This window comes from Haliotis cracherodii, unplaced genomic scaffold (genome assembly GCF_022045235.1).
Source record: "Haliotis cracherodii isolate W230 unplaced genomic scaffold, xgHalCrac1.p SCAF_2, whole genome shotgun sequence".
In the NCBI taxonomy this organism is placed as follows: domain Eukaryota; kingdom Metazoa; phylum Mollusca; class Gastropoda; order Lepetellida; family Haliotidae; genus Haliotis; species Haliotis cracherodii.
Window position 1 is genome coordinate 20,608,132 of NW_027266275.1, and position 27,075 is coordinate 20,635,206.

Sequence of the window (27,075 nt, forward strand, 5' to 3'; positions counted from 1 at the left end):
CACTTGTATAGCGACGTGCATGCACATGTGTGTGTGGCTGCTTGTACTAGTCCTGACATTTGCCTGTTTTACGGTTCTATCCCACTGAGATACCATGTCACAGTTTAACATGGATCCCCTACTGAGACACATTATTCGTACTCCGAGCTGAGCAGTCCTTGCTTTATCTCCCTAAATGCTGAGAGCCAGGCAAGGTAACACCATGTACCATCTTTTAACATCTTTTTTGTCTGAGACTTCCAAGGCACTGAACACCGACCTTCTGCTCTTCCTTCATACTCTCCTTTTACAAGACCATGGAGTGTGTTTGTTAGTCTGCACCACGACTGTGGAATATATATTTATTTTATGAAAACAAAACAAGTCTTCCTTGACAACGGTATAAGGATCTATACCGAAACGTTGCCTTTACAGTATTAAAGAAGTTGTTATCCATAAATTGTGTCTACTTTGTCATCCATCAATTTCTAAGTAATGTCTATCACACAAAGGAAAATTATTTGTTTTAATTTTAGAGGAGGTAAATCTATTGTGTAGTAAAAGATTTCATAGACAATATGTTAGTCTAGGTGTTTGAGAGCTGTTTGTGTGTGTGATGTAGTGACTAATCCACATCTTCACAACATGGAAGTATGTTGTTCTAGGTTTTCTGCACATGAACAAACGTCTTGGTTTTATCACCAGCATGGTACTGTCAGTAGTTTTTGCCACTTTGGTACATTAGACAAGGAGTGTCATGGATAACAAGTTCTTTATTATATGGATAACAACTTCTTTATTATATGGATAACAACTTCTTTATTACAGGTCAGGCTCGCTGACTTGGTTGATGCATGTCATCGATCCCAAATGCATGGATCGATGCTCATGACATCAATCACTGGACTGTCTGGTCCAGACTCGATTATTTAAAGACCGCCGACATAAAGCTGGAATATTGCTGTGTGCAGCGTAAACCAACCAACCAACCAATCTTTATTATACATACACAACATTTCAGGGCAACTTCTTGCCCCTTCATCAGGTAAAAGATAGGAAGGGGAACATGACATATTGTTTACATACAAATGAAGCTAGTTATTTAAGACTTGTGGTCGTTGTTTACAGTACAATAGAACACTGCAGGGAGAATATGAGCAGCCTGAAAATTGGGGAGTCTAGGGAAAACAATTAGAGAATGACTTGATTGATCTATCAAGTACCCAGAATAGATCCACTCACTTGAATATATATTTACCGAGTATCTACGTGCACTGTAATTAGCTTTCAAGTGATCAATGCGCCGTTCAGACCAAGCTTCAGAACATTGTCTTTGTCGGTTGTCTGACCCTGACAAGCGCTCTGCACCATCATTGTGAGATGCCTCTGGCTGATTTATTTGTGGGAAGACTCATTCACTGTTGTTACGTTACACTGCAGATACTTCAAGCATTCCTTTTGAGAAGTGTTGCAGACGACAGTGTTTACTTGAGTGAGCGTGGTTTATGCACTCTTTCTACAGTATCTGCTGGAGAGCCAGGCAGTTTTAAGGGTGACAATGTGCTTCACAGCAAGGACCACTTCTAGTAGTGTGTCATACAGACCCTGAAACAAATATGTCCAATACAGCCCATGCAAATCTATAATATTTGGCAAGTCTAGATTACTGCAGCATCTGAAAATGAAGAGAGTCCCTGGGATCCTTTTTGCTATATTATAACAATAATTAACAACTGTTTTTATCTGTAAAATATGTTCATTTCAGAGACTAGATGTTAGTCTGAATGACGCCACCAGTGTCACAGTAGGGTCACCAAGAATGAGCTTCACAGATTGTACACCCTAATGGGAATCAAACGTAAATCTAAAGTGTGACAACTTTAACAAGTAGGCCAGCCAAAGCAGATAAACAGTCCTATTATCTTTAGGCCTCCCTACTGCAGGATTTACTGGAGCTATCTGACACTGAGAATGACACTCATGGATTCCAATTTACTAAAATGTAAAATCTTAAACTTTTGTTTCCCATGTTCTGTTGATCAAATCACCACTCCCTAAACCTACTGTGTTATTCAAGGGTGACTATATGTTTCTAGGCCAGGACCACTTCCAGTAAAGATGTAGCAGTTGTAACTTGTGCCTTGTTTAAAACTTTAATATTTTTTAAGAGTAATCATGAAGTGTTAGATTCATGTTCATCCTACAATTTGATATCAGAGACAAACAGGTGTGTTCAGAATGACTTGAATCCAAGTATGTTGTCTGGATGCCAGTTTGCTCAAACCTAGTCACCTTTGGGATCTGTGTCAATCAAGAAATTATGTTAGGGAAGAGAATTTAATCAAATATGCTCATGCAGGGATAATTCTAGGGTGGGGCCTTGTGATTTTAGCCCCTAAATTTGAATAAAAGGGCCACATTTTCAAATACAATGTGGATTTTAACATTGTGCTGTGTAGGCATGTGTGGGTGTACCTCTGGAATATATATATAATTTTCACATAAAGGGCCCATGTGAGAAAATTCCTTGAGTGAACCCTGCTCATGATTTTACACATGGTACGAGAGTTATTTAGTTATATAGAATAATTAAGAAGTATAACAGTGTATTAAGATATTTGTATGACTGTGTTAGGAAATAATTCTGGTCTGGCTTGCAAATTATGATTTCTTCATAATGTGTGGCTAACATACGGCCAATACCTATAAGAAAATAAATCAAATCAAATGGTACATTGCACTGTGGCATCAAGTAATCGCTGTGCTTGTGGATCTGTTTATTAGGGTAATATGAGGTTATACGCAGCAATATGTCCCTCGGGGATGTGGAGTCGGTGCTTTATTAATGGGCATTTATTTTCATTACTCCCCGCCACAATGAAATTGGCAAGGGTTGTACATTGTTATGCAAAGAAACTGTATCTGTCTGTCATGTTTTGTTTCGAGATCATAACTCAGAAAGTGAAATAGTCTTGAGGTGTCTTTTAGCATTTATAGATTCCTGTACTGACCTGCTCAGACAATGCAAGGGCTGGTGACAGTGATGGAAATCTCATGTTGCCATGGATCAGCCATAGAAGGGCCTCCCATCTGACCTGCTAAGACACAATGCAAGACCTGGTGATAGTGATGGAAATCTCATACTGCCATGGATCAGCCATAGAAGGGCCTCCCATCTGACCTGCTCAGACAAATGCAAGACCTGGCGATAGTGATGGAAATCTCATGCTGCCATGGATCAGCCATTGAAGGGTCTCCCATCTGACCTTCTCAGACACAATACAAGACCTGGCGATAGTGATGGAAATCTCATGCTGCCATGGATCAGCCATTGAAGGGCCTCCCATCTGACCTACTCAGACACAATACAAGGTCTGGTGATAGTGATGGAAATCTCATGCTGCCATGGATCAGCCATTGAAGGGCCTCCCATCTGACCTGCTCAGACAATGCAAGGGCCATTGATCAGCTCAGCCAACTTCACAACCAACTCTGTTACGAATGAAACCTACTCGAATTTTAAAAAATGCATTTGGAGAATAACCAAAGAGGTGTGTGAATAAATATTGTAAGTTATTAGCATTCAACATTAATTCCCAAGGCACAGATAATGCATAATTCAAAGTTACAAGTAGGTCATTCTTCATGCTACCCATAGTTTCTTTATGTCAAGTGGAGACGTCAGCTCAGCTCATTGTAACAACGATGTCACTTGAAAGCATGTGGGATGTCATGAACAATCGAGAATATCACCTTCAATCATCAGCTTGTCGCAAACAATGAAAACAATTGAACCATTGAAACAACTGATCAATCAGCAAGTCGGAAAGATGATAATGCTGAGTACTGAAACTAAGTGCACTGATATGAGTAATATCGTCCCTTTGCCACAGCAGCAAAAGATGCAAATGATGTTTCTAAATATATCTGTATAAATACTCAAGAAATGATACCACATGCAGCACATGTGAGTGGAAAATTCATCTAAAGTTAGCAGCATCTAATTACTTAATTAGCTCTCAATTAGGGTAGTCAGATGCTAGTTAGTGCTTCATGCTTGAGTGGTCAGTTGGTCGCCCTGAACAGCTGTGGCCAGAAAGACTTCAGAAGAGAGTGGGAATCGTTATTAAAATGAGAAGTAAAGAGATTTAGGACATCAGGGGCTTCTCAAATGAAACTGAGAAGCAGAAATGTGTAACGGGACTACCATGTGTTAATAAAAGTCTGAGCAGGTTTGATCATAGATACTTGCAGTATTGTTGATATTGCTGTTAGAAATTGGCACTAGTCCTATATAGTCCTTGCCAAACTGCCCAATAGTTAAGGTATCATAAGGACTAGTAGAACTTTGCCCTTTTGAAGTTTTTTGCTATATGTGATCATTATAAGGACTAGTAGGCTAAAACTGTTAGTTTCTGTCGCTGTATTGTGTGTTAAAAGTACTGTATTTGGCAATTTTCTAAGATTCCACAAATTATAGTTTTGGGAATATATTTAGGTTTCCTCATCAGTTCTTTGTGCCTACTGATGATCATTTTTCATCAGTGTCCACTTCTCTGTGTATTATCTATAACTTACTTGTTAACGTATGTGTTTTTATCTTGTTTTGAAATATATTCCTGAAACAGAATATTAATAATGTGTAATCATATTTAGATATAATGAATCATTAAAATTTATTGACAGAGAACCTTTTTTTACACAATCAGCTATGAACACTTATAGTCAATATGATGATGATTCCTAGGAAATTTGTTTGTACTGAACCAAATTCTAACTGTAGTATCTAACACTTGGTTCCCTTTCAACTAAGTTATGCTTTTATGAATATTCTTTTCCCAAGATCTGATTGTCTTCTTGCACCAACAACCTTATCCAATATTTCATTAATTTAATATTTTGAAAGAGTGTGTGAGTGAGTTGGGTTTAATACCACTTTCAACAATATTCTTGTTATATCACGGAGTGACAGCTTTATGTGGGTGGAAAGCCTGAAGTGATGCAGGTGTTGGACATTTACCACTTCGGTGAAACCCAGGGGTCCGGAAAATTTAAAATCCCAATCGGACATTTGCATTTAGGCCACGCCCCCTTCAAATAACTTATTTCAGTACGACTTTTCACACACATTACAAGTTGTTACGTATTCATAATATGATGAATTATGAATCGTTCCAATTTAAATTGTTTAATTCACCGGACAATTAATAACAAATATCATTTTAGATATACATGGAAAACATACGTTTGTTTCTGTTATAACCCACAAGTACAGGTATGGTGCTGACAAACCTAGAAACAACATCGGGCCGAACAGGGATTAGAACCCATGATCATGGGTTTCTGTCGTGCCCAAGGGATGCAACTCTGTATAGCGAATTGCGGCACTGGGCTACCCGTGCCCCCTTTATTGAAAGAATGAAGATCAAGTCCATAACATGCCTCTATATTTGGTGTGCTTATGGGGACAACAGAGAAATCCTTTACAAAACTTATAAACAGTTACAATTTAAGCTGAGGGATGAAATCCCCGAACTTTTGTCCCATGCATCAAAATTTCAAATTCTTGAAGCTAAACATTGAATTTGAGGATTTCAGAAGACATCCAACTTTCCATGTCTGTTGAGAGACACACCATGACCCTCAACAGGAAAGGGTCATGGCTAAGTACTCATATCTTGAAACTAGTTCCATTCCATCATCTTTCGGGGCAGTCGGGTAGCCTAGTGGTTAAAGTGTTCGCTCGTCACGCCGAAGGCCCGGATTCGATTCCCAACATGGGTACAATGTGTGAAGCCCATTTCTGGTGTCCCCTGCCGTCATATTGCTAAAAGCCGTGTAAAACCATACTCACTCACTCCCTCAATCCATCATCATTCAAAGTGAACTCTTCATACTTCCTAAGCTAGTCAGCTATTTGAAAAACACTAATTTTAAATTTCCAATTTTCACATTATACAGAAAATGGATGCTCCCTCTACTGTAATCCTATAAGCATAATATCCAATAAAACCATATCATCACCAAATAACAGCTTTCCAATAGATCTAGGTTAATACATCAACTTAATGTATACACAACTAGAAATATAAACCCTGAACTTTATAAATCATCTTGTTTCAAAGCGGAGTTTACTTTGTAATTTAAAACGACTAAATTCACTTTGTCAAGACACACTTAAAAATTTTTCAAGATTAGAGAATTTGTAAAAGAATTCAGGTGGATGGGTTTAAAATTACTTGTTACATTTACGTAAGATGATACTACCTTAAGCTCTCTTGAAACTAAAAACTATTGTTATACAGAAAGTCCTGATTGTTTTTTGTTTTTATAATCCTGTAACTACGTTAGGAGAACTAGAGTAATGTTATGCTCTGTTTGGTTATCTTTTCATGTGTGCTTTGTTTTGTCATGAACATTGAGTACATCTGTGAGAAAAAAGATGGGATCGGCACATTATCGATGTGTAGAGTATTTATGTGTACTGTTAAAAAAATCCAGTATCCTGTCTAAACATTGAACTATCCTCTTTAAGCATAAACTTCCCTAGCAAACATTGTCTGTCTGGCTTGGCAAGGGTCCACCAATGGACTTGCATCCTCGTGAAAAGCCTGACATCGTCTCAGTACATATCGCAATTACACATGATGTTATTATTGTCATTAGTTGTACTTTTACAGGGGGCAGCAGGGTAGCTTAGTTGTTGAAGCGTTCGCTCAGCACACTACCCGTGTTTGATTCCCTACATGGGTACAATGTGTGAAGCTCATTTCTAGTGTCCCTTGCCGTGACATTGCTGGAATATTGTTAAACGCGGTGAAAACCTAACTTACTCACTTACTCTACTTTTACAGTAGCTGATATCATGTCTAGTTTTCTGAAAATATGGAAACACTTTTGTGGTTTGATTGAAATGTCGACTACATCGTTTCACTTATTGGTTGTACTGAACATGTTGAAAGGTGTGTTGCGTTTCAGGGTCTAGGTCAGGGTTGGGGTCAGGGTCAGGTATATGTTACTACTGTGTCTCTGGGTTCAGCAACATTGATTTCTCAGTCAGAATAAAGATGAGGTAATATTCTTTATTTGTTTGTGTACGAAGGCCAATTAGGTGTTGATTGCATGACAAGGGGACAATTGATGACAGATTCAAACTGTCACATAACACTGGCCTGAGGGCCTTGTTTGACTAAGTGATATTTGCACTGACAGTCATTAGCTCCTATACTTTAGATAGACAGATGATGGTTGTAGGCAAGGACTGCTGTGTGGAAAGAAAGACGGAAAACTGTGATGTTAGGTAAAGGATGGGTAGCACAACAACTTATTGTTCCATATTGTAAGATAAGACTAGTATGAATATGTTTGTTTGGGATGGAATTATTAAAATATCTGGCACTGTGGACCCGTAATTTAAAATGGATGTACAGTTATTGAAACCAGAAATTGTGTATTCATCATGAATGATTATTGGAAGGTGAAGGTAGTGATATTGTTGTGACTTGCAAGTAGTTTGGTTCTCTACAAGCTTTATGTGACCCGCTTGAAAGCTGACTGTTGTCTTTGTTTCTCAGCACTGTAGCAGTGCTTGTGGGTTTCAGTGAAGTTAAACACGGACTACGTGCGCCACTTTTTTTTACCTGTCTGTCAAAGAATGATTATGCACCATCATAAAACTGCAATACTCTTCAATTTGTTTGTTTAACTCTTCAATAATTCAGCTGTATGAAGGCAACCTTTAAATAATCAAGTCTGGACAAGACAATCTGGTGATTGACATCATGAGCATCGATCTTCGCAGTTGGGTTGCTGAAGACCCAATTCAAAGCCGTGTGTTCCAGAGAGCAATACTTTCAGCTTGGTGTTGAACCCAACTCACCTTTGGCTCTATCTGCTCTGGTAATGCGTGCATGGCCAAGTGGTCTAAGGTGTCACTGTACACACCTGTATCACCTAGGCATGCCAGGACCAGCTGGTTATAGGTTCAAATCCCAGGTTCGCCCCAATTATCGTCCTTGGTCTGTCAGACCCATTCCTGGTTTCACCAAAGTGTGTAATTTCTACGAGCTGCGTCGCCGTCGGCTTCCCCCTACATAAATCTGCCATGTTACGTTCAAGTGAAATACAGTAAACTAGGTTCATAACGAACACGCTTATAATGAACTGACAGATATATGAAGTGCGAAGAAATGCGAAGTTTTATTGTCAAATGCTGGGCTGGCTATCGAACGCTGGTTGACATCGCCCGTGGAAGCTGAAAATAAAACACCTGGAAAAAAACGTGAGATCTTCGACTCCGTGTATAAGACGACTCCCCCTCTTAACCCCCTCATTCTAGGTACGAAAAACTTGCCTTATACACAGCGATATACGGTAAGTACTGTTTTAGGGTCCAGTCCTTTTGCTGTATATGTGGTGTAAATGTGCTTATAACAAACTACAATTGTAATGAACTCTATAAATTTGGTGGCCCCTTTGACCTACGACCGTAGTTTACTGTAATGTTGACTGGTATTAAACCACCTCACTAACAGGAGTATGGCATATAATTGCTCCACTTTGTGTGAAATCTTAACAAAGTAAAATTGTCAAATTGACATGCTGGAAGTCCCTTTAAGCCATGGAGTTACCGGTGTTTGAGTCGGCCTTCCGTACAGGTCTGTGAAAACATACACATGATGAGTCCATGGTAAAGTCCAGGGCCCACTTGTACAAGGCGACCTTAGCGCTAAGATGATCGTAACTCCCATACTTTTACATAAGCTTACGATAGTCTTAGTGCTAAGATCGCTTTGTGCAAGTGGGCCCAGTTCATCAATGTTGATAGTAGCATTACTGTGTGAGTGTCCTGATGGTAGTGAGTGATTCAACCATACTTTTACATAGGCTTACGATAGTCTTAGCGCTAAGATCGCTTTGTGCAAGTGGGCCAAGTTCATCAATGTTGATAGTAGCATTACGGTGTGAGTGTCCTGATGGTAGTGAGTGATTCAACCATACTTTTACATAGGCTTACGATAGTCTTAGCGCTAAGATCGCTTTGTGCAAGTGGGCCCAGTTCATCAATGTTGATAGTAGCCTTACGGTGCGAGTGTCCTGATGGTAGTGAGTGATTCCAACCTCTCTCAACCATGTGTTCTTAACATAACATGAAGCAGGAGGAAGATGCATGTTTATTCATAGGACTCCTGTACATAAATACACCTAGAAATCTTCAACAATGTCATGTGTGTGCGCTAATCGATGATCAGGGTAATCTAAGACGACAGGAATTTCTTAAGCACACACTTAAATCTGCTTGTAATGTGTGACTTGCTGTCAGGAATCTTTTGCGTTTGTCTGTGTATGTGTGTGTAGGATATCCACACCTGTCTCTACTGTCAATATTGGTCAAGGTTCTACATCAACATGGTCCTGCACTCTTCTGCAGACAATGGCCATGTCTATAGGTAGTGCAGATGGCGACACTGTACTATGTATAGATATTTGTTAAACCTTTACATATTTTGTTAAACTGCTGGAGAGCAAATTGTTAAACTCTTGTTGGACGCTGTTATAGTAAAATTTCCCCAGACATTGTTTTGAAAGTATGTCAGAATTGGAGAATTTCTGGAAAATGTGAATGTAAATTTGGGTTCTAGAACTGCTTGTCTAAGTTTATATTGATGTGAGTCATGTTGAGTTATTGCTGATCAATAAGTGTTTATGAAGAGGTTGAAGGATGAATCAGAACTTGAGTCAGTTGAGTGGCTATATGGATTATCTTTGAGTACATGTAACATCTAATGAATTTTAACTGGGTTACAAGTGGGATGTACTGATGTTAAATCATACCTGGAATGGCTCGCTCCAATTCATTCGATCAATCAGTTCGACATTGTTGCCCATCACTAGGGATGTGACGATCTATCGATGCATCAGTTAATTGCAATATGTTATATCTTACACGTTGCATATCAATATTAAGGAAATTTTTAATGCACCATACTCCATTCACCAAGCGAATGCTTATGGCGTTACGTTATAATTATACCCTTGAAGATCCAGGGTAGAATAGGCCTTCAGCAACCCATTCTTGCCGTAAAAGGCAACTATTCTTGTCTTAAGAGGTGACTAACGAGATCAGGTGGTCAGACTCGCTGTCTTGGTTCATGCATGTCATCGTATCCCAATTGCGTGGATCGATGCTCATGACATCGACCACTGGATTGTCTGGTCCAGACTCGATTATTTACAGACCTCTGTCATATAGCTGGAATATTGATAAGTGCGGCCTTAAACAACAAACAAACAGAACATTATTATTACCCCGGCCAATGCATCAGTGTGCACTTGATATCCATTCTCTGCTCCCTGGGGAGTATACAACTATACCATCTTCCTGAACCATTTTTAATACGACTATGTTTATTTCAAGGATAACATCTTTATGAATATACACCTTCCCTATTGACCACAGGAACTGTAACATACACTATCTAGCAGTGACATCAGCTGCTAAGCTGTGGCAAGTGTGTGATGTCTTCATGCATGCTGTCGGTACAGAATGGCAACGAACAACTGCAACAATGTTAAGCTGCTCCAATTACTCCCATAGAATGTAAAATGCCAACAAGGTGAAAAAAAGGAATAAGACAGCATCTGAAAGCACCACCCCATTTTAAATTATATTTACGTAATTGAAATAAACAAACACTTTCAACGAAAGTTCAGAATTAGAATTCCTGCCATAGAACAGTAATCTTGTCTCTGATATGTATCCAGTATGGCCACTTCGCATCACAATATATTGCAATACAATTTCAACTGCCAATATGCATCCCTTTTGTTAAACTTTTCCCCCATGCTGTGCAAAATAAAACCGAAAGATTGATTGAAATAACCAAATCTCACTTTCCCACCTACTCAGTCATTGGCTCTATACATAGAAACATTTCAGCCATGTCGGCGACTGATATAAAAGTTGCTCCTGTATTGAATGAACCTACTTTGTGAAGTGAATGTCTTCAGCACCTTATTCTAATGTATCAACTGTGATGAAAACCATGTCAGTCTAGGACTTGCTGTAATGTGTTTCATAAATAAGTCATTGACTTGCTTATCTTTTCTGTTGTTACATTTGTAAAGCAAATTTTTTTGAGATGGTTCGCCCTGATCATGTCTCAAAGTGGTAAAAGTCACCACTTGGGTTTTCCTCTAAGGTTATGCTGGCATGTGGAGATATGACTGCAATACCATTCAAAGCAGTGTTAAACCCAACTCACTCACCAATGATCCTTCTTTGATTGCACCATTGAAGGTCCAGGGTAGAAAAGGTCTTCAGCAACCCATGCTTGCCGTAAAAGGCAACTATGCTTGTCGAAAGAGCAAACAAATGGGGTCGGATGGTCAGGTTCGCTGACTTGGTTGATGGATGTCATCGTATCCCAATTGTGTTGATCGATGCTAATGATGTCAATTATTGGATTGTCTGGTCCAGACTTGATTATTTACAAACCGCCATCATTCAGCTGGAATATTGCAACATTAAACAACAAACAAACATGAAAACTTAAATTTACAATTTTGTGTCAATATGTTTGATGTATTTTGATGTACTGTATTATGTTACAGGGACAATCCAGTGGAGGAGATTCGACCAATCAGAAACACATTGTGTGATCACTTGAACATCGCAAGACCAATCATAAAAAAGGTAGGGTCATGTGATGGAGATACCAATAATGTTGTTGCTGTAAGATTCATGTCATCTTGACCTCTTCCACTGACAGAGCCACCAAACTTGATCTGGGATCCTTTTAACTAAAGGATCTGGTGCTATCATAAGGCTATGTTAAAGAATGGGAGTTTCTGACAGCCATAGTGCTAAACTTGCTTTGTGGACCAGACTCGTCTTCAGGCCCTGGTTTTATAAACCATGTCTTTTCATTGCTGACCTTAACATGAACTTATGCTGTTAAGATGAAACAGTGTAGTGAGTGTGCACGGTTACCGACTCCTCTTCCCAGTTGTTTTTTTTCATTTTCTGGATTTTTAACCAAGGACAGTTAACTCTTACCTGCTTTCCACCAAATGAAAACACACATTGCACATGATGCATGGCGTGTCTGTGTGTGTTGTGTGTGTTGATGGGGGTGGGGAGATGATAAGGCCTTTTGGCTTGTCAAGTGCAGTTTAGACATCATTCTACTTAACTTTTATGTATAGTTGGGAAAACGGCATTTTGATAAAAGCCGCTTCGGCCCATTATTTTTGGCAGAACCAAAAGACCAGAAACATAAAACTATCGGGGGGCCTTATAAGCAGCTTCCAGTAGTTTTCCCACAATATGATAGTACAACCTGGACTAACATTTTTTGGGTATTGAACAGGGGTTAAAACTTTGGATGGGATGACTCACAACTTCCACAACTAGACTTCCAATACCCAGCTTCCAATACCTTTCTTAGAGACCAACCATTTGATTTTCTGGGTGGAGAGTGGGTGATTTTGCATAATTATTTTTTTCAGAGACAATTTTTTTCTTTCTTTTTTTTAAAAATATCAAATGGTCGGCCTCTACTCAGAATTCCTATATAGTTGGTCACTGATAATGTGAAACAGTTACATGCCAGTGACAAGTGAATATATATACTTTTATGCAGAGTTTGGAATATACTGTGGACTGTCTCATGATCATTGTCTGCTTGAGATGGTGTGTGGTTTCTTTCTATTACAAGTTTTGCATATTTCATCGAATATTGCCTCAGCCTTTACAAATATATATGATATTGCTAGTAGCTGCAGAAAAATCCATAAACTCCAATATGTGAATATTGGGGTCATTATTTTGTGCACCATATTAACTGGAAAAAAAAAGTTTATTCTGTTTCAGTTTGAACTCTTTGCTTTCATATTCCAAGATTCATTCAATCCATATTTCTGTCAAAGATCTGACAGCATCCAGAAAATTACTTAATGATTAAACCTTGTCATGTGGACATAATACCTGCCTTCGAGAAAATATGATTTTATATGCTAATTGTGGGATATGAAATCAACCATCAACCATTCTAACACTGGGCTGTAGGCTCCGTCGATGTGGAAAAAACTGTTATGAGAGCAGTTTAGGAATTGGATTGGATGCAGTCAGACAAGTGTAGTGCCCAAGGGATGAAATAAGTAAAAACAGTTTACAAGACCTGCTTAAGAAGCATACCATCTTCAACATATTAAGAGTTCTGCTTGAAAAAAGCACTCCCACCGGTATACAAAATATATATCAGAATTCGATACTCATGATAGTTTTAATTTCTTTTATTGCTTATCGTATTAAAATGAATTAGAGTATGTAGTCCCTTTTTTCAAATTTACTTCAATAAATTTTGCAGCTATAAACGTAAAAACGGATGTGCACACTGTGAATACACAGCTTACTTCACGCAAAATGTGCACACTGCTTTTTAAGTTTATAACTCCGTAGACACAAAAATATATTGAAGTCAATTCTTATAAATAACTATGTCAACAATGATAACTTCACAGACGGCTTATTAAATGATTAACACAAAAATAACTGTCGACTAAGATACTATGTAAGTGACATCGTTTAGCACAATTATGTAACACAAGCCCCGCACATTTTAGTACCAGTACTTGCAATCTATTCATAAATATTTGTCTTACCCAAATTTGTATTATCACTGGGTTCTTAATGTACCAAATCAGGTACTGGTTCATTTATCATCTTGGTGTTGTTACTGCTGTGACTCATAGAATAACAATTGTAGTGCCAAGAGCAATTTGTGAATAAAAATCCATACCATGTTGTGGAGGTAACAATCCAACAGATTTAGATGCGATGAGTTTCCTGTAAGCTGCATCAGCTATGTGAAAATTTGCAAACCTTGGAAATGAGGTTGAATCAGAAACTAGTATCTCAATTTGTTTGAAATATGTCTCATGGGTTTATGATGGTTAAGACAGGCCTTGATCATCCAAATCTTACGTTTTTGTACCTTGAGCCAAAATATGTTGTTTTTTTGTTCAGGTATCCTGGTAAGTTATAAGGAGAAAGTTAAACTGGATGATTTGATGCATTTCATAGCATGTTATCATTTTATGACTAATAGAAAGTAAAGGTCATTTTGTGTTGCTGTTTTCTGAATACACAGAGAAATAGCAGTCCTGATTTTCCATCAGTTCCATTCAGTGACAGATATCTCAATATGATATCTTGTGCAGTAGTTTACAGGGAACAGCTTTTTGGAATCACTTTGGTTTTCCATGTGAAAATGGAGTTTCAGTGTATTATGGTATCTCGTTTTCCCAGCAGTTCCATGCTTTTGTTCTCTGATGACAGAGAAGGGGAAATCAGGTCTCATTCATGCATACATCACTGTAATGGCTTTCACAGGGAATGCATCTGTCATAATTTAGTTATACCAAATCATAAAGCTGTCATGTTTATTTATCTGGTGAAGTGTTTTGCATAGTACCAGTTCATCTTTTCACGAATAAGCTCAGACAACTAGGAAAACATTTTGTGAAGAAGCTCAAATGTTTCCCTCGGTCGGGAATGAAACATATGGCATTTGCTGTTTTGAGTTTGTGTGGTTGCTTTTTAGCACAGAAATTATTCCTTAGTTTCATGTTATTTCCACTGATTGAAGTGCCAGACTTGAGCACATTTCAGGAATAAATTATTTTGGAACATGATCTGTTGGAAAGGGTGACAATGGCTGGTTTGGTATTCACCCAGGTTGGAGATGAAATTTCAAGACATGTGAGAGACATGGTAGCTCTCCCGATTTTTTTCTATTTCAATTTTGTGTGTGTTTTTCTTTGCATTTTTTTTTAACACCTCATGTGTTGGCGACATTACTCAAATACTTATTTTTTGGACCAACACATGTGCAAGAGTGTTCTCTAAGATGAGTTAATTTGAGAACATGAAAGGAAAAGCCTTTGGTAATATTTGTGGTGAGAAATGGCCATTTATTATGGTTTGTTAATAAAAACAGGCATGCATTTTCTGAATATTATTGGGTTCCAAGTATCTCAAGAATGTCAGTTTATGAGTTGTGTGCTTGAGTTATGATACGGAACACATAGAATCTTTGGTAACTAGCTTCATCACTGTGGCCATGTACAAGTTTTAACCTGGAAGTAAAGTTTACTTTATGAGTTGTTGCCACATTTCTCCCAATCAGTACTTGAAGGGTGACTAAGAATTGTGTGATGTTTTTGTTTGTTGATAAACATGTTTGATCTCTCATCATGTTAGCTGCTTCAAGTCCGGGGTTATTAGCAAATTGACAGATCTGAGTTATGAGGGTGTGACCTGAACCTAAATGAGCTGACTGGGCCATCTTATCAGGGCATGACCTGGAGATATTAACATGATTAAGAGGCTGGGCTAACTTATCAGGACATGACCTAGAGATGTGTGAAGAGACTGGTCTATCTGATCAGGGCATGACCTGGAGATATTAACATGATTCAGAGGCTGGGCTACCTTGTCAGGATGTGCCCTGGAGATGTGTGAAGAGGCTGGTCTATCTTATCAGGGCATGACCTGGAGATATTAACATGATTAAGAGGCTGGGCTAACTTGTCAGGATGTGACCTGGAGATGTGAAGAGGCTGGTCTATCTTATCAGGACATGACCTGGAGATATTAACATGATTAAGAGGCTGGGCTAACTTGTCAAGGTGTGACCTAGAGATGTGTGAAGAGACTGGTCTATCTTATCAGGACATGACCTGGAGATATTAACATGATTAAGAGGCTGGGCTAACTTATCAGGACATGACCTAGAGATGTGTGAAGAGACTGGTCTATCTGATCAGGGCATGACCTGGAGATATTAACATGATTCAGAGGCTGGGCTACCTTGTCAGGATGTGCCCTGGAGATGTGTGAAGAGGCTGGTCTATCTTATCAGGGCATGACCTGGAGATATTAACATGATTAAGAGGCTGGGCTAACTTGTCAGGATGTGACCTGGAGATGTGAAGAGGCTGGTCTATCTTATCAGGACATGACCTGGAGATATTAACATGATTAAGAGGCTGGGCTAACTTGTCAAGGTGTGACCTAGAGATGTGTGAAGAGACTGGTCTATCTTATCAGGACATGACCTGGAGATATTAACATGATTAAGAGGCTGGGCTAACTTGTCAGGGTGCGACCTAGAGATGTGTGAAGAGGCTGGTCTGTCTTATCAGGGCATGACCTGGAGATATTAACATGATTAAGAGGCTGGGCTAACTTGTCAGGGTGTGACCTGGAGATGTGTGAAAAGGCTGGTCTATCTTATCAGGGCATGACCTGGAGATATTAACATGATTAAGAGGTTGGTCTATCTTATCAGGGCATGACCTGGACATATTAACATGATTAAGAGGCTGGGCTAACTTGTCAGGGTGTGACCTGGAGATGTGTGAAGAGGCTGGTCTATCGTATCAGGACATGACTTGGAGATATTAAGAGGCTGGGCTAACTTATCAGGGCATGACATGGAGGGTTGAAGAGGCTGGGCTAACTTATCAGGGCATGACTTGGAGATATGAAGAGGCTGGGCTAACTTATCAGGGCATGACCTGGAGATATGAAGAGTCTGGGCTAACTTATCAGGGCATGACTTGGAGATATGAAGAGGCTGGGTTAACTTATCAGGGCATGACTTGGAGATATGAAGAGGCTGGGCTTACTTATCAGGGCATGACCTGGAGATATGAAGAGGCTGGGTTAACTTATCAGGGCATGACTTGGAGATATGAAGAGGCTGGGCTAACTTATCAGGGCATGACCTGGAGATATGAAGAGGCTGGGCTAACTTATCAGGGCATGACTTGGAGATATGAAGAGGCTGGGCTAACTTATCAGGGCATGACTTGGAGATATGAAGAGTCTGGGCTAACTTATCAGGGCATGACTTGGAGGTATGAAGAGGCTGAGCTAACTTATCAGGGCATGACTTGGAGATATGAAGAGGCTGGGCTAACTTATCAGGGCATGACTTGGAGATATGAAGAGGCTGGGCTAACTTATCAGGGCATGACTTGGAGATATGAAGAGTCTGGGTTAACTTATCAGGGCATGACTTGGAGATATGAAGAGGATGGGCTAACTTATCAGGGCATGACCTGGAGATATGAAGAGGCTGGGTTAACTTATCAGGGCATGACTTGGAGATATGAAGAGGCTGGGCTAACTTATCAGGGCATGACCTGGAGATATTAAGACTGGACAATTTCTTTAAGACCTAATCTGAATTTTAGACAGTACAAATCTTTTGTCTGTGAAAAGAAGCTCATGAACAATTGAATTAATTTTCACAACACAATTATATTCAGGATAACCCAAGCCTGCAAACAATTAATTTTTTGGGTAAACCTTGACAGCCGTTATTTTTTTCCTGGAACAATTCTTAGAAAAGATTTCCGCCCCTCTTACCTTCCCAGAATATGAAGTGGTTGGTCCCATTGAACAGACCTTGTTCTGAGTCTGCAAGAACACTCTCTGTGTAGCCAGATTTCAGTGCCCCCTTTCACATTCTTTGTGCTTCTTCTAATAATAATGGCCAAAAATATTTCTGAAATTGTCTAATCAAGCACGCCCACAATTGAAAAAATTCCCCTTTTAGTATTTTTGGATATGACTCACAACTAGAACTATCAGTAGTGAATAGAATTCATTATTAATAATACATGCATTAATGTTTCTGAAAAGCCACTCGGCTGTAATTCCTATGAATAAATGTAATTATCAAGAAAATGAAAATATTATGTTTGATTAATCCAAATTGTTATTTATACTTTTTGCATTGTTGCATCGAAGCTGCAATAATAATGTTATTGATTTTTGTTAATAATAATTGGGGACATGATATAATTGTAGTAGGTTATCAATAGTGGTCTTGCTGAGGGGGCAAAGATGAATGTGTCATGGTTATCAACTTTTGAAAAATATAAACATTATAAGTGATATTGCGCTCAAGTATGGCAGTCTGCTGAACTCGATTGCCAAACAATTTATTGATTCAATAATGTAAATATCATATCTTGAGAAGCATGCATGAAGTATGAAATTGACATTGCGTGTCATTATTGTTTAGTCGTAAATGACAGGGGGATGTCAAGAGTTCAGCAAATACAACGGCCCAGTAGACAAATTCAAATAAGCATTATTCAGTGTCAGTTATTTTATGATCAAGGAAGTTAAGCGTGCATGGGAAGACATGAAATGTGTCCTTATTTTGTTTACATTTAGCAGATTGAAAAGACAGAATTTTGGGAAATAATTGAAATAGTAACATGTGAAAATGTCCTTAGATTCTTTCAAACTTGTGTTTTTCAGCATTTAGCAAATGTTGGTGGGAGCTATGATTTTCCAATGGCAGCCATACATGAAAAATACATTTATCAAGCCCTGACAACATGCAAATGTAAACTGAACTATCAAGTTGGTGATTGTCTCTTGGGAGTAACATTTCTGAAATGTACACAGAATTTCTTTTTTATGTGAATGAATGAACAACCAGCCTTGACTTTGTGTAGCGGATGAAAATATTTTGGCAATTTCAATGGCTTTTTTGTAATTGTTATAAAAAAGGAAGGAAAGTAAAGGAGAAACATTTTGGGACTTTCAGTAAATTGGGTGAAATAATGCATCCCAGTTTTATCTCCTTTGAAATTCTGTAGGACAAGGGTTTGGCTAAAGTGAACATTGAGACCCTAGCCTACATCTCGGTTCATTCTGTATTATCTTACCGTATTTTCTTGAGTATAGTGTGCACCCATGTATAATGTGCACCCCCCTCTAGTCGATTCAGTATTTTGGAGAAAAAAAATCAAATGTCAAGCGCAGAAATAAATTACACCGTAGATCTACCCCTTCAGCAAATTCCGGTAAAAGAACAGGTGTTGAGAAACTTGGTCAGTACAAATTCGAAATTTGAGATAAAAAATCACCAGACATGTTTATTTACCGTTTAAATTGTACTTTTTGTTCTGCTAGGCATTGTTTTACATCCAGGGATTAAGATTACCTTGTGTATTTCTCGTAAACTAAGCCGGAAACAGCAATCAGCTGTACACATGTTTTCTTGGAATCTACCGGTGATTCGGTCAAGACACACCCAATGATATAACTTTACAGGTATAATCAACAGAAATGGTTCCATGTAATGAGTCTGTTATCAGTATAGTTTAGCAATACCGGCATCTCTGTTACATTCTTAGTTTGGGAACCCCAGGTACGTTTTCCATTAAACTTAGGTCATTAACAATATAAGGGAAGGACTTTTAATTTTCATTTTGTACTCTGAACCAGAGAAGATATTTAAGCACTTTAAAGAAATAAAAACCATAGGCTATTCCCTCGCAGCTATATTAGTCCAATACATTCGAACCGAGGGAGACAGTATAATGGCCCTGTTCTTGGTTATGTAATCATGTAATGTTCCTGGAGTTGATTATCTTATTACCCTGATTACATGGGTACTCAAGATAATGGCTTCCTGCACTTTTATACAGAGGTACAACTTTCGGGAAGAAGCAGAAATATTTTTTGTTCCATATTGTCATGGCATGAGGTTTTTTCTATGAGCTGTCCAAACTTGGGCCAGATTTGGTTTCCCTTTCTCGACTGACTTGATTGGCAGTTGGATGTCAGAAGTTGTAGTTTTTTGCTCGATTTCATTGGTGAAATGTATCGTTTGGAGTCTGGCTACAAACATTGATGGTAAAGTAATTACGAAAGGGGAATTTTTTTCCTTGGTGGAGATGTAGAGTTTCATTTTTCTCTGTTCAGGGAAGGAGGTTTTAATGGTGGGATTTAGCGATGCACCTGTTTGTTTTTGTGTGGATAGGGGTGCACTACCCATGATTCCCGTGGTCTTTTCTCCAGTGTGATAGCGATACCTAGTTGGAATGTTTTTCTAGTGATAAGCTCCCCCTCCTAGATTGCTGGACAGTTGCTGGGAGTTAAATGATCGTAAATCCGGCTCCTCCTCCGTCGCTGGGACTGTCAGACTAGTACATTATGGATTGATATAGCACACGGTTAGTGCTTAATTTATGGGAAATATGTCTCAGGAAAAAACATCACAGGTCTGCTGCCTTTATATTAGGCAGAAAGTTGGTAGGAAGTGCACCTGAGTCTAACCATGTTATTTGAGATAGTGTAAACAGATTAGTGAATTTATTACTTTACGGCCTCACGTGTATCAACGTCAGAATTCAAAAACTGTATAGAATTTTATCTGAGGTGTGTAAATTGGCTATAAATGTACATTTTATATGTCAGAGCTATTAAATGATAAGGATTAACAGTTTTTTTCTCTGAACTTGTCTTTAACTTGTCAGTGATATAGTTACTTTGCTGCGTGTTGAGTTCATGTTGTCAGTTTCAACAGTCTACAGATGACCTGTAGATTGTCTCTGACAGTCACAGGAACAGAAAGACGCTCTCGAACTTTTGTACAAATTGACAGATCCAGAAATTAATCAGACACATATTATTGATATCGACAAACACAGTCACACTGTCACGATGTCAAATGTAGACAGTCACAGAGTCAAAAACACAGATATAGACAGTCAAAAACACAGAAAAATCATTGACTCACAAATGCAGACAGAGACAATCACTGACTCACAAATACAGAGACAATCAATGACTCACAAATAGAGACAAAGACGATCACTGACTCACAAATACAAAGGCAATCACTGATTCACAAACACAGACAAAGACGATCACTGACTCACAAATACGGAGGCAATCACTGACTCACAGTTACTGGCTCACAAATACAGATAGAGACAATCCGACTCACAAACATAGGCAGCAACAGTCAGACTCACAAACACAGACAGAGGCAATCAATGACTCAATATGCAGGCAGAGACAATCAGACTCACAAACAGAGGCAGAGACAACCAGACTCACAAACACAGACACATCCAGACTCACAAACACAGACAGTGTCAATCAGACCCACAAATGCAGACAGAGACAATCACAGACTCAGTATGAAGACAGACGATCATACTCACAGACACAGACAACCAGACTCACAAACAGACAGAGACAATCAGACTCACAAATGCAGACAGAGACAATCAGACTCACAAACAGCGGCAGAGACAACCTGACTCACAAACACAGACAGTGTCAATCAGACTCACAAATGCAGAGACAACCAGCCTCATAAACACGGACAGAGACAACCTGACTCTCAAACACATACAGAGACAATCAGACTCACAAATGCAGACAGAGGCAATCATTGACTCAGTATGAAGAAAGACGATCAGACTCACAGACACAGACAACCAGACTCTCAAACACAGAGACAACCTGACTCACAAACACAGACAGTGACAATCAGACTCACAAACACAGACAGACACAATCAGACTCACAAACACAGACAGTGACAATCAGACTCACAAACACAGACAGAGACAATCAAACTCCCAAACACTCACTGTTGGAGAGATACAGAATTGCAAATGGAGACATTAAACTGAGACAAAGATGGAGACAATCACAGATAGAGACAGATGTTCAGCAACATACACAGATGAAGACTCCTCAGTCTTGGGCAGCTTTGTATACAGTTGGTCTGAGTTGGGGATGATCACAGAACATTTCCCCAGCTGAATACCAGGGATTTATCCAGAATTTTCAACTAAGTGCCGTTAACAGGCAAATTAAAGGGAAAGAGTATTACTTTGTCCACATTTGGGAATTTTCATGAAGCCCCATTTCCTGAGTTAGTTTAGCATTGATATAACACGCTACTAGGTACTAACCGTGCTGAACCTGTCATCAGTGAAATGCAGGACACCATGAAAAAACTACAAGACATAGAGAATACTAAACGAGCTCCCGTGTAATACCAATTCTAGGAAACGAGTGAATGGTTCTGGTATTTGACGAGTGAAAGGGAGTCAGATACCAGAACCATTCACGAGTTTCATAAAATTGGTTTTACACTGGAGCGAGTTCAGTATTTTATTTATTACTTGTCATTTATAATGTTTTTAGAATTATATTGTTGAGTGTAAATAGGCTGACACCTACACGATCCATGGCATAATCCAACTGAGTTAAACAGAATAATACTTCAAACACGTCAAAAGTTGAAACGTACGAATTTAATATCATACAATGGTCCACCTTTAGAATTCAGGCGTCCGTCCCACAAAATTATCGTAGCGCTAAGGCTATCGCAACTCACATAATTTAACTTAGACTAACGACTGTCGTTGCGCTACAGTACGATCACCTTGTGGAACGGGGCCTTGCACCTCAAAGTTTACAATCACGTCACAATACCCGATGACGTAATTTGTGGAATTTTGTTGCAAGATCCATCAGCGAAACAATGCCATGTGACGTCAGCCTAGCAACAAAGTTGCTGGGGTCATCGAGTGTGCATAAGCTCCTCCCAGTGATCTATCATCTCCACACACAATGTCGTTGAATAAGCCAAGAGATGTTGAGAATTTTCAATATTTGTTCGTGAAACGTGTTCCGAGAGTACATAAGCACGCGTTTTGGTATTAAACAATGTGTAATTCAGCTGTATGTTTATTAAACGGGTGATTTTCACGGGCAAGTAATAAAAGTTGTTATTATGTAAGCTATATTGCGAATGTTGATTCCATATTTGAGAATTTTTACAGATATTTGTTGTAGACATCTGAGCATGCCTAGATTCATCCTTTCAGGGATTCAAATGCATGTACAGATACAGACAGAATGAGTGAACGAGTTAGGACTTGACGTGGCATCTACAATATTTTCACGAAACCACCCAAGACACAGCAGAAGTAAAGTAAATCAATTTAAGCAAATTTTGCACAAACTTCCACAGCTTATATATTTCTAATGAGGCCCGGGCCCCATCGCTACAAGTGTGACTGACAAGTGTACCGACTACACAAACACCATCTGGTCAAAACATCCTTCAGACATACCAGAAAATATTTTACTATCATCTATTATCTGTATCCACTTACACTGGTGGGCCTGGCAGGGGACTAAGTCAACAGATCGGGGCTGCTTTTGTCCCCACCTGATATTACTCCATTCCAAAACATTTTCATTCTGACACTTTCTTCACTTGCAAGGGCGGGGCCCATTGTGATAGTGCCATATCATAACTGTCCCAAGACCTCTGATTGGCCGACTCCAGTGATGCCGGACTCCATGTAGACTCCATAATGGTCACTCTATCTGCTTGCTCTGTCATTGTACCAGTGGGGCACATTTTAATTGATATCTACTTTATCTTCATCCCCATCTTTTGTTTTTCAGCCCCCAGGAAAACCAGAGGGGAGTCAAGGTGGGAACGTGTGAGTGGTAAAAAGAGAGGAAGTTGTCGAGATGCAAGACATCGGAAGAAAAAACGTGAAGCTTGTCTGTTACTGCCAGATACTGGTTGTATTTACTACTAAATATTTTCCTTTAACTTCTACCGCTCTGTGATAAACAGTGATAAAACTTGTAGCATTGAAGTTCTCGTTTAGAGGTAACAGGGCTGTTGATTAAGAGACTGGTATCTCTTTAAACATTCATATTTTGTGTACCTGGTATTTCTTTATATTTTTTGTGATGAAACAAAAATGAGCAATTCAAGTTACTGGACACTTTTATCATGAATCAGATTTAAGTTTGGCAAATGTGTTAACATTATCGGCAGCGACAGAGGTATCAGGTTGCACATTCCCTGAGGCACTGTGAGATTATCTCCGTTGTGTCATGCCCGCCATGTTTTACAACTTGTGCCGTCAAACATGGAATAAATTGTTGGCGGCATTCCACGATGGATCAAAAGGATATCTGTAAGGATATGCAAAAACGTTTTTAAGCTCCCACTTTTGATTCATATTAAAGGCTAATATGAGCATAATGAACCAGGTCCAGATTGTACTGATGTTTGAAATTACAAGTCTCAGATATTTAGGTTTGGCTTATTATCAATTACGAACAAAATCAAGGTGTAACATGGTGGTTTAATGCTCTCATTTTGTGTATGATAGATTATTGAGAGGCACACCATACTGGTGACAGCCCTAGGGTAAAAATGAATTCACATTTAGAACCATATCTTCACTACTTTCCACCGAAGGAGTGATTACTTCTAGGTTGCTTAAATATTGTTTTTTCAAGTGTCATAGCCTTGACCTGTTTAAGAATGAAAATAGACTACAAAGTTATATTGTCCTTGATTTTTTTTTTTATCCTCATAATTTCTTTTTGATCTTTGTAAACAAATGTGTGTGCTAATTATATGAACACTGCATGTTTGTGTTTGTGCACAGTCAAGATCTGTGTGCCAAATAGCCTGTTGTTTAATGTGCCCAGTGAATAATTATTTAATTAAATTGTGCTTTTCATTAAACTGTGATATGTAACTAATGCCAGGACATGTATGTGAATGTTGCTTTGAATGTTTGTCCCCAAAACTCTGCTTATTCTTTCTGCTAGTCAGACATGCAGGACTTTGAACCAGTCTGTATCATTGATCTCAATATTAGGGATAGCACAATGGTAAGTGTGCTTGGTCAGAACCACTAGGTTTAATTCTTAAAATAGAACCAAATTGTGGAAAGTGATTGATGGTGACTCCTGTCTGTTAAATATTTAAGGAGCTTAGGAAGCTCTTATTTTTTATACCCGGTACACGCTTTTGTCAGATTTTGTAATATGGAGGCAAAAAAGAAACAATCATCAGTGTTTTGGACACAATCTGTTGTGTATACCGACAGCAATGGCCTGGTGATATGCAACAGTGTGACACCTGCGAGAGGCTTGAAGGGATGGCTTGCAAGGTTTCTCACTCTCCATCCTATGTCTTACACCAGCCAGCTAGTTGGATCAGACACTTAGGATTGTACTAAACAGTCTGTTACTTCAGATTCTAATCTGAAGCTGGTATCTAGTAAAATTTTGGTTTGTCTGGTATGCTCAGCTTGTAATAGTCCATACTAACACTAAATTCCAAATAGAATGATGGCAAGAGAGTTTGGGCAACATTGACTCATGTGCACAAATTGATTAAGCAATACTGTTGGGAATTTGTCATAATTCGTTTGTCCCAAACAAATCATATTATCTGTTGTTAATTGTGTCTTTTCCTCCAAATTATATGTTTTCAATAAACTGCTTATGCAATGATTTGAAAAATTAAGGATCTTGTGAGGCTGTTGATGAAAAAAAATATCATTGGTTCCATATTGATGATAAAAGACTTGAGTATTTTGAATAACAAAATTATTTCGTCTGTCTAAATCAAGTATGGACTTACCACTGACCGTTGCATCAGGGAGCTGATCATCATTTGGGGAACATCACTTCTGTGGATGATCATTGTGTAATTCTGTAACAGAGAAAACAACTACCGGTAAACACAGGCACACTTTCAAGAAATGAAATTTCTACTCACCTAAAGTATACATTTTGATTATTTTGAGTGAGTGGGTGAGTGCCATATTTTCCCACCATGATAATATCAACATTTTAACAAGTATGACTTCATCGAGAGGTTTAACCATATATTGAACAGAAGTATAAATTGTCTATCCACATGGTTTCAGTGTACATGTATTAGTCTTCATTCAGGTAGAACCACACTGTTATTTGTGGGGAGGAGATGGTAAGATACAATCCCCTCATCTGTGCAAAATGAACAACATTAATATATACTACTCAAAAGAAGTTAAGGATCACCTGATTCTTTCATATAACTATAGTTAATCTCTCATGTAATGACATTAACTTTACCATTATGAAAGAATCGGGTGATCCTTAACCTCTTTTGAGTAGTATACTTGATTAAGGATAATGATTCCACACAATCAGTGACTGGTCTTAACACATTTTCTAATTAAGTATCATGTCGAGAGTGCTACAATCATTGCTGAGGTAATAGTTATATCACGAGACGCGAACATTCACTGTCAAACATCAGTGAGTGAGTTGGGTTTAACGCCGCTTTTAACAGTATTCCAGTCATATCGCGGCGTGTCAGCTTAATGTGGGAGGAAAGCCCGAAGTGATGCAGGTTTCAGACGTTTACCACTTCGGTGAAACCCACGAGCACGGGTATGGTGCTGACAAACCTAGAAACATAATTGGGGCGAACCGGGATTCGAACCCACAATCATAGGTTTCTGGCGTGCCCAAGGGACGAAACTCTGCACAGCGAATCGCGGTGCCTTAGACGACTGGGCCACCCGCGCCCCCGTCAAACATCAGTGCCGAGCTGACTTTTATATGCTGGTTGACATCTCCATATAAACCCGAAACAGCTGGGGAAAAACATGAGGTTTTCCACCCTGGCTATAATACGGGTCCCTTTTCATACCGTCACATGCCAGGTACCAAATACTTGTATCATTGATGGCAATGTATGGTCTGATCAAACATGGCTCCTATAGGTTTCTGTCTACTTTATGGGATGTGTGACTGCCTGGTTGTATCCCATTTGAGGAGTCAATGCTGATGACGTCAATCACTGGATTGTTGGGTTCAGCGAGATTACAGACCACCGTCATATAGCTGAGTGCATCATTATAGGACAAACAAAAACAAAATGGTTGGACACTAAGTGTTATATACTATACCTGTATTTATGTACTAAATGCATCATGTGAAAGGCTCTCATTGTGGGGTAATTCACTACATATTTATCTACTCTTTTTTTTGTAATGACAATATTTTTAACAGTAATTACTTGTGACTGGTTTTGTGTGTATTTTATGTTACTGAGGCCACACTTACTACATTTTGTGGTTTACAGATTCTTGGTAATTCTGTAACTAGCTTTTGTATTTCAAAATATAAATACCGGGGTAAACAAACTATTTTCATTTTGTTTGATGATTGTGGATTTTGGCTCATCAGTAGAATCTGTAAACCGTAAGTGTTGCCATAGTTATGTTTCCATGGGAGCAAGATTGTGTTCTTTCTATCTCATGTAGTGTGTTCTGTATTATAGATTATAGTAATACTAAACACAAGAATGACATCAATTGTTTTATGTCTTTGGAAATATTTTTTTCCATTTAAATATTTCATTATGTTACATATTC

General features: G+C 38.8%; 1 protein-coding gene across 1 annotated transcript in view; it reads left to right on the top strand.

Moving 5' to 3' along the window:
- LOC139467401 (tubulin-specific chaperone D-like) overlaps window positions 1-25,699 on the top strand; it is an 86,307-nt gene extending 60,608 nt beyond the window's left edge. The window contains exons 37-38 of the mRNA XM_071248953.1: window positions 11,593-11,674; window positions 23,297-25,699. Coding sequence (XP_071105054.1) covers window positions 11,593-11,674; window positions 23,297-23,338 — 124 coding nt within the window. The 3' untranslated portion in view covers window positions 23,339-25,699. The remainder of the gene's footprint in view (window positions 1-11,592; window positions 11,675-23,296) is intronic.
- Window positions 25,700-27,075: the final 1,376 nt, after the last annotated feature.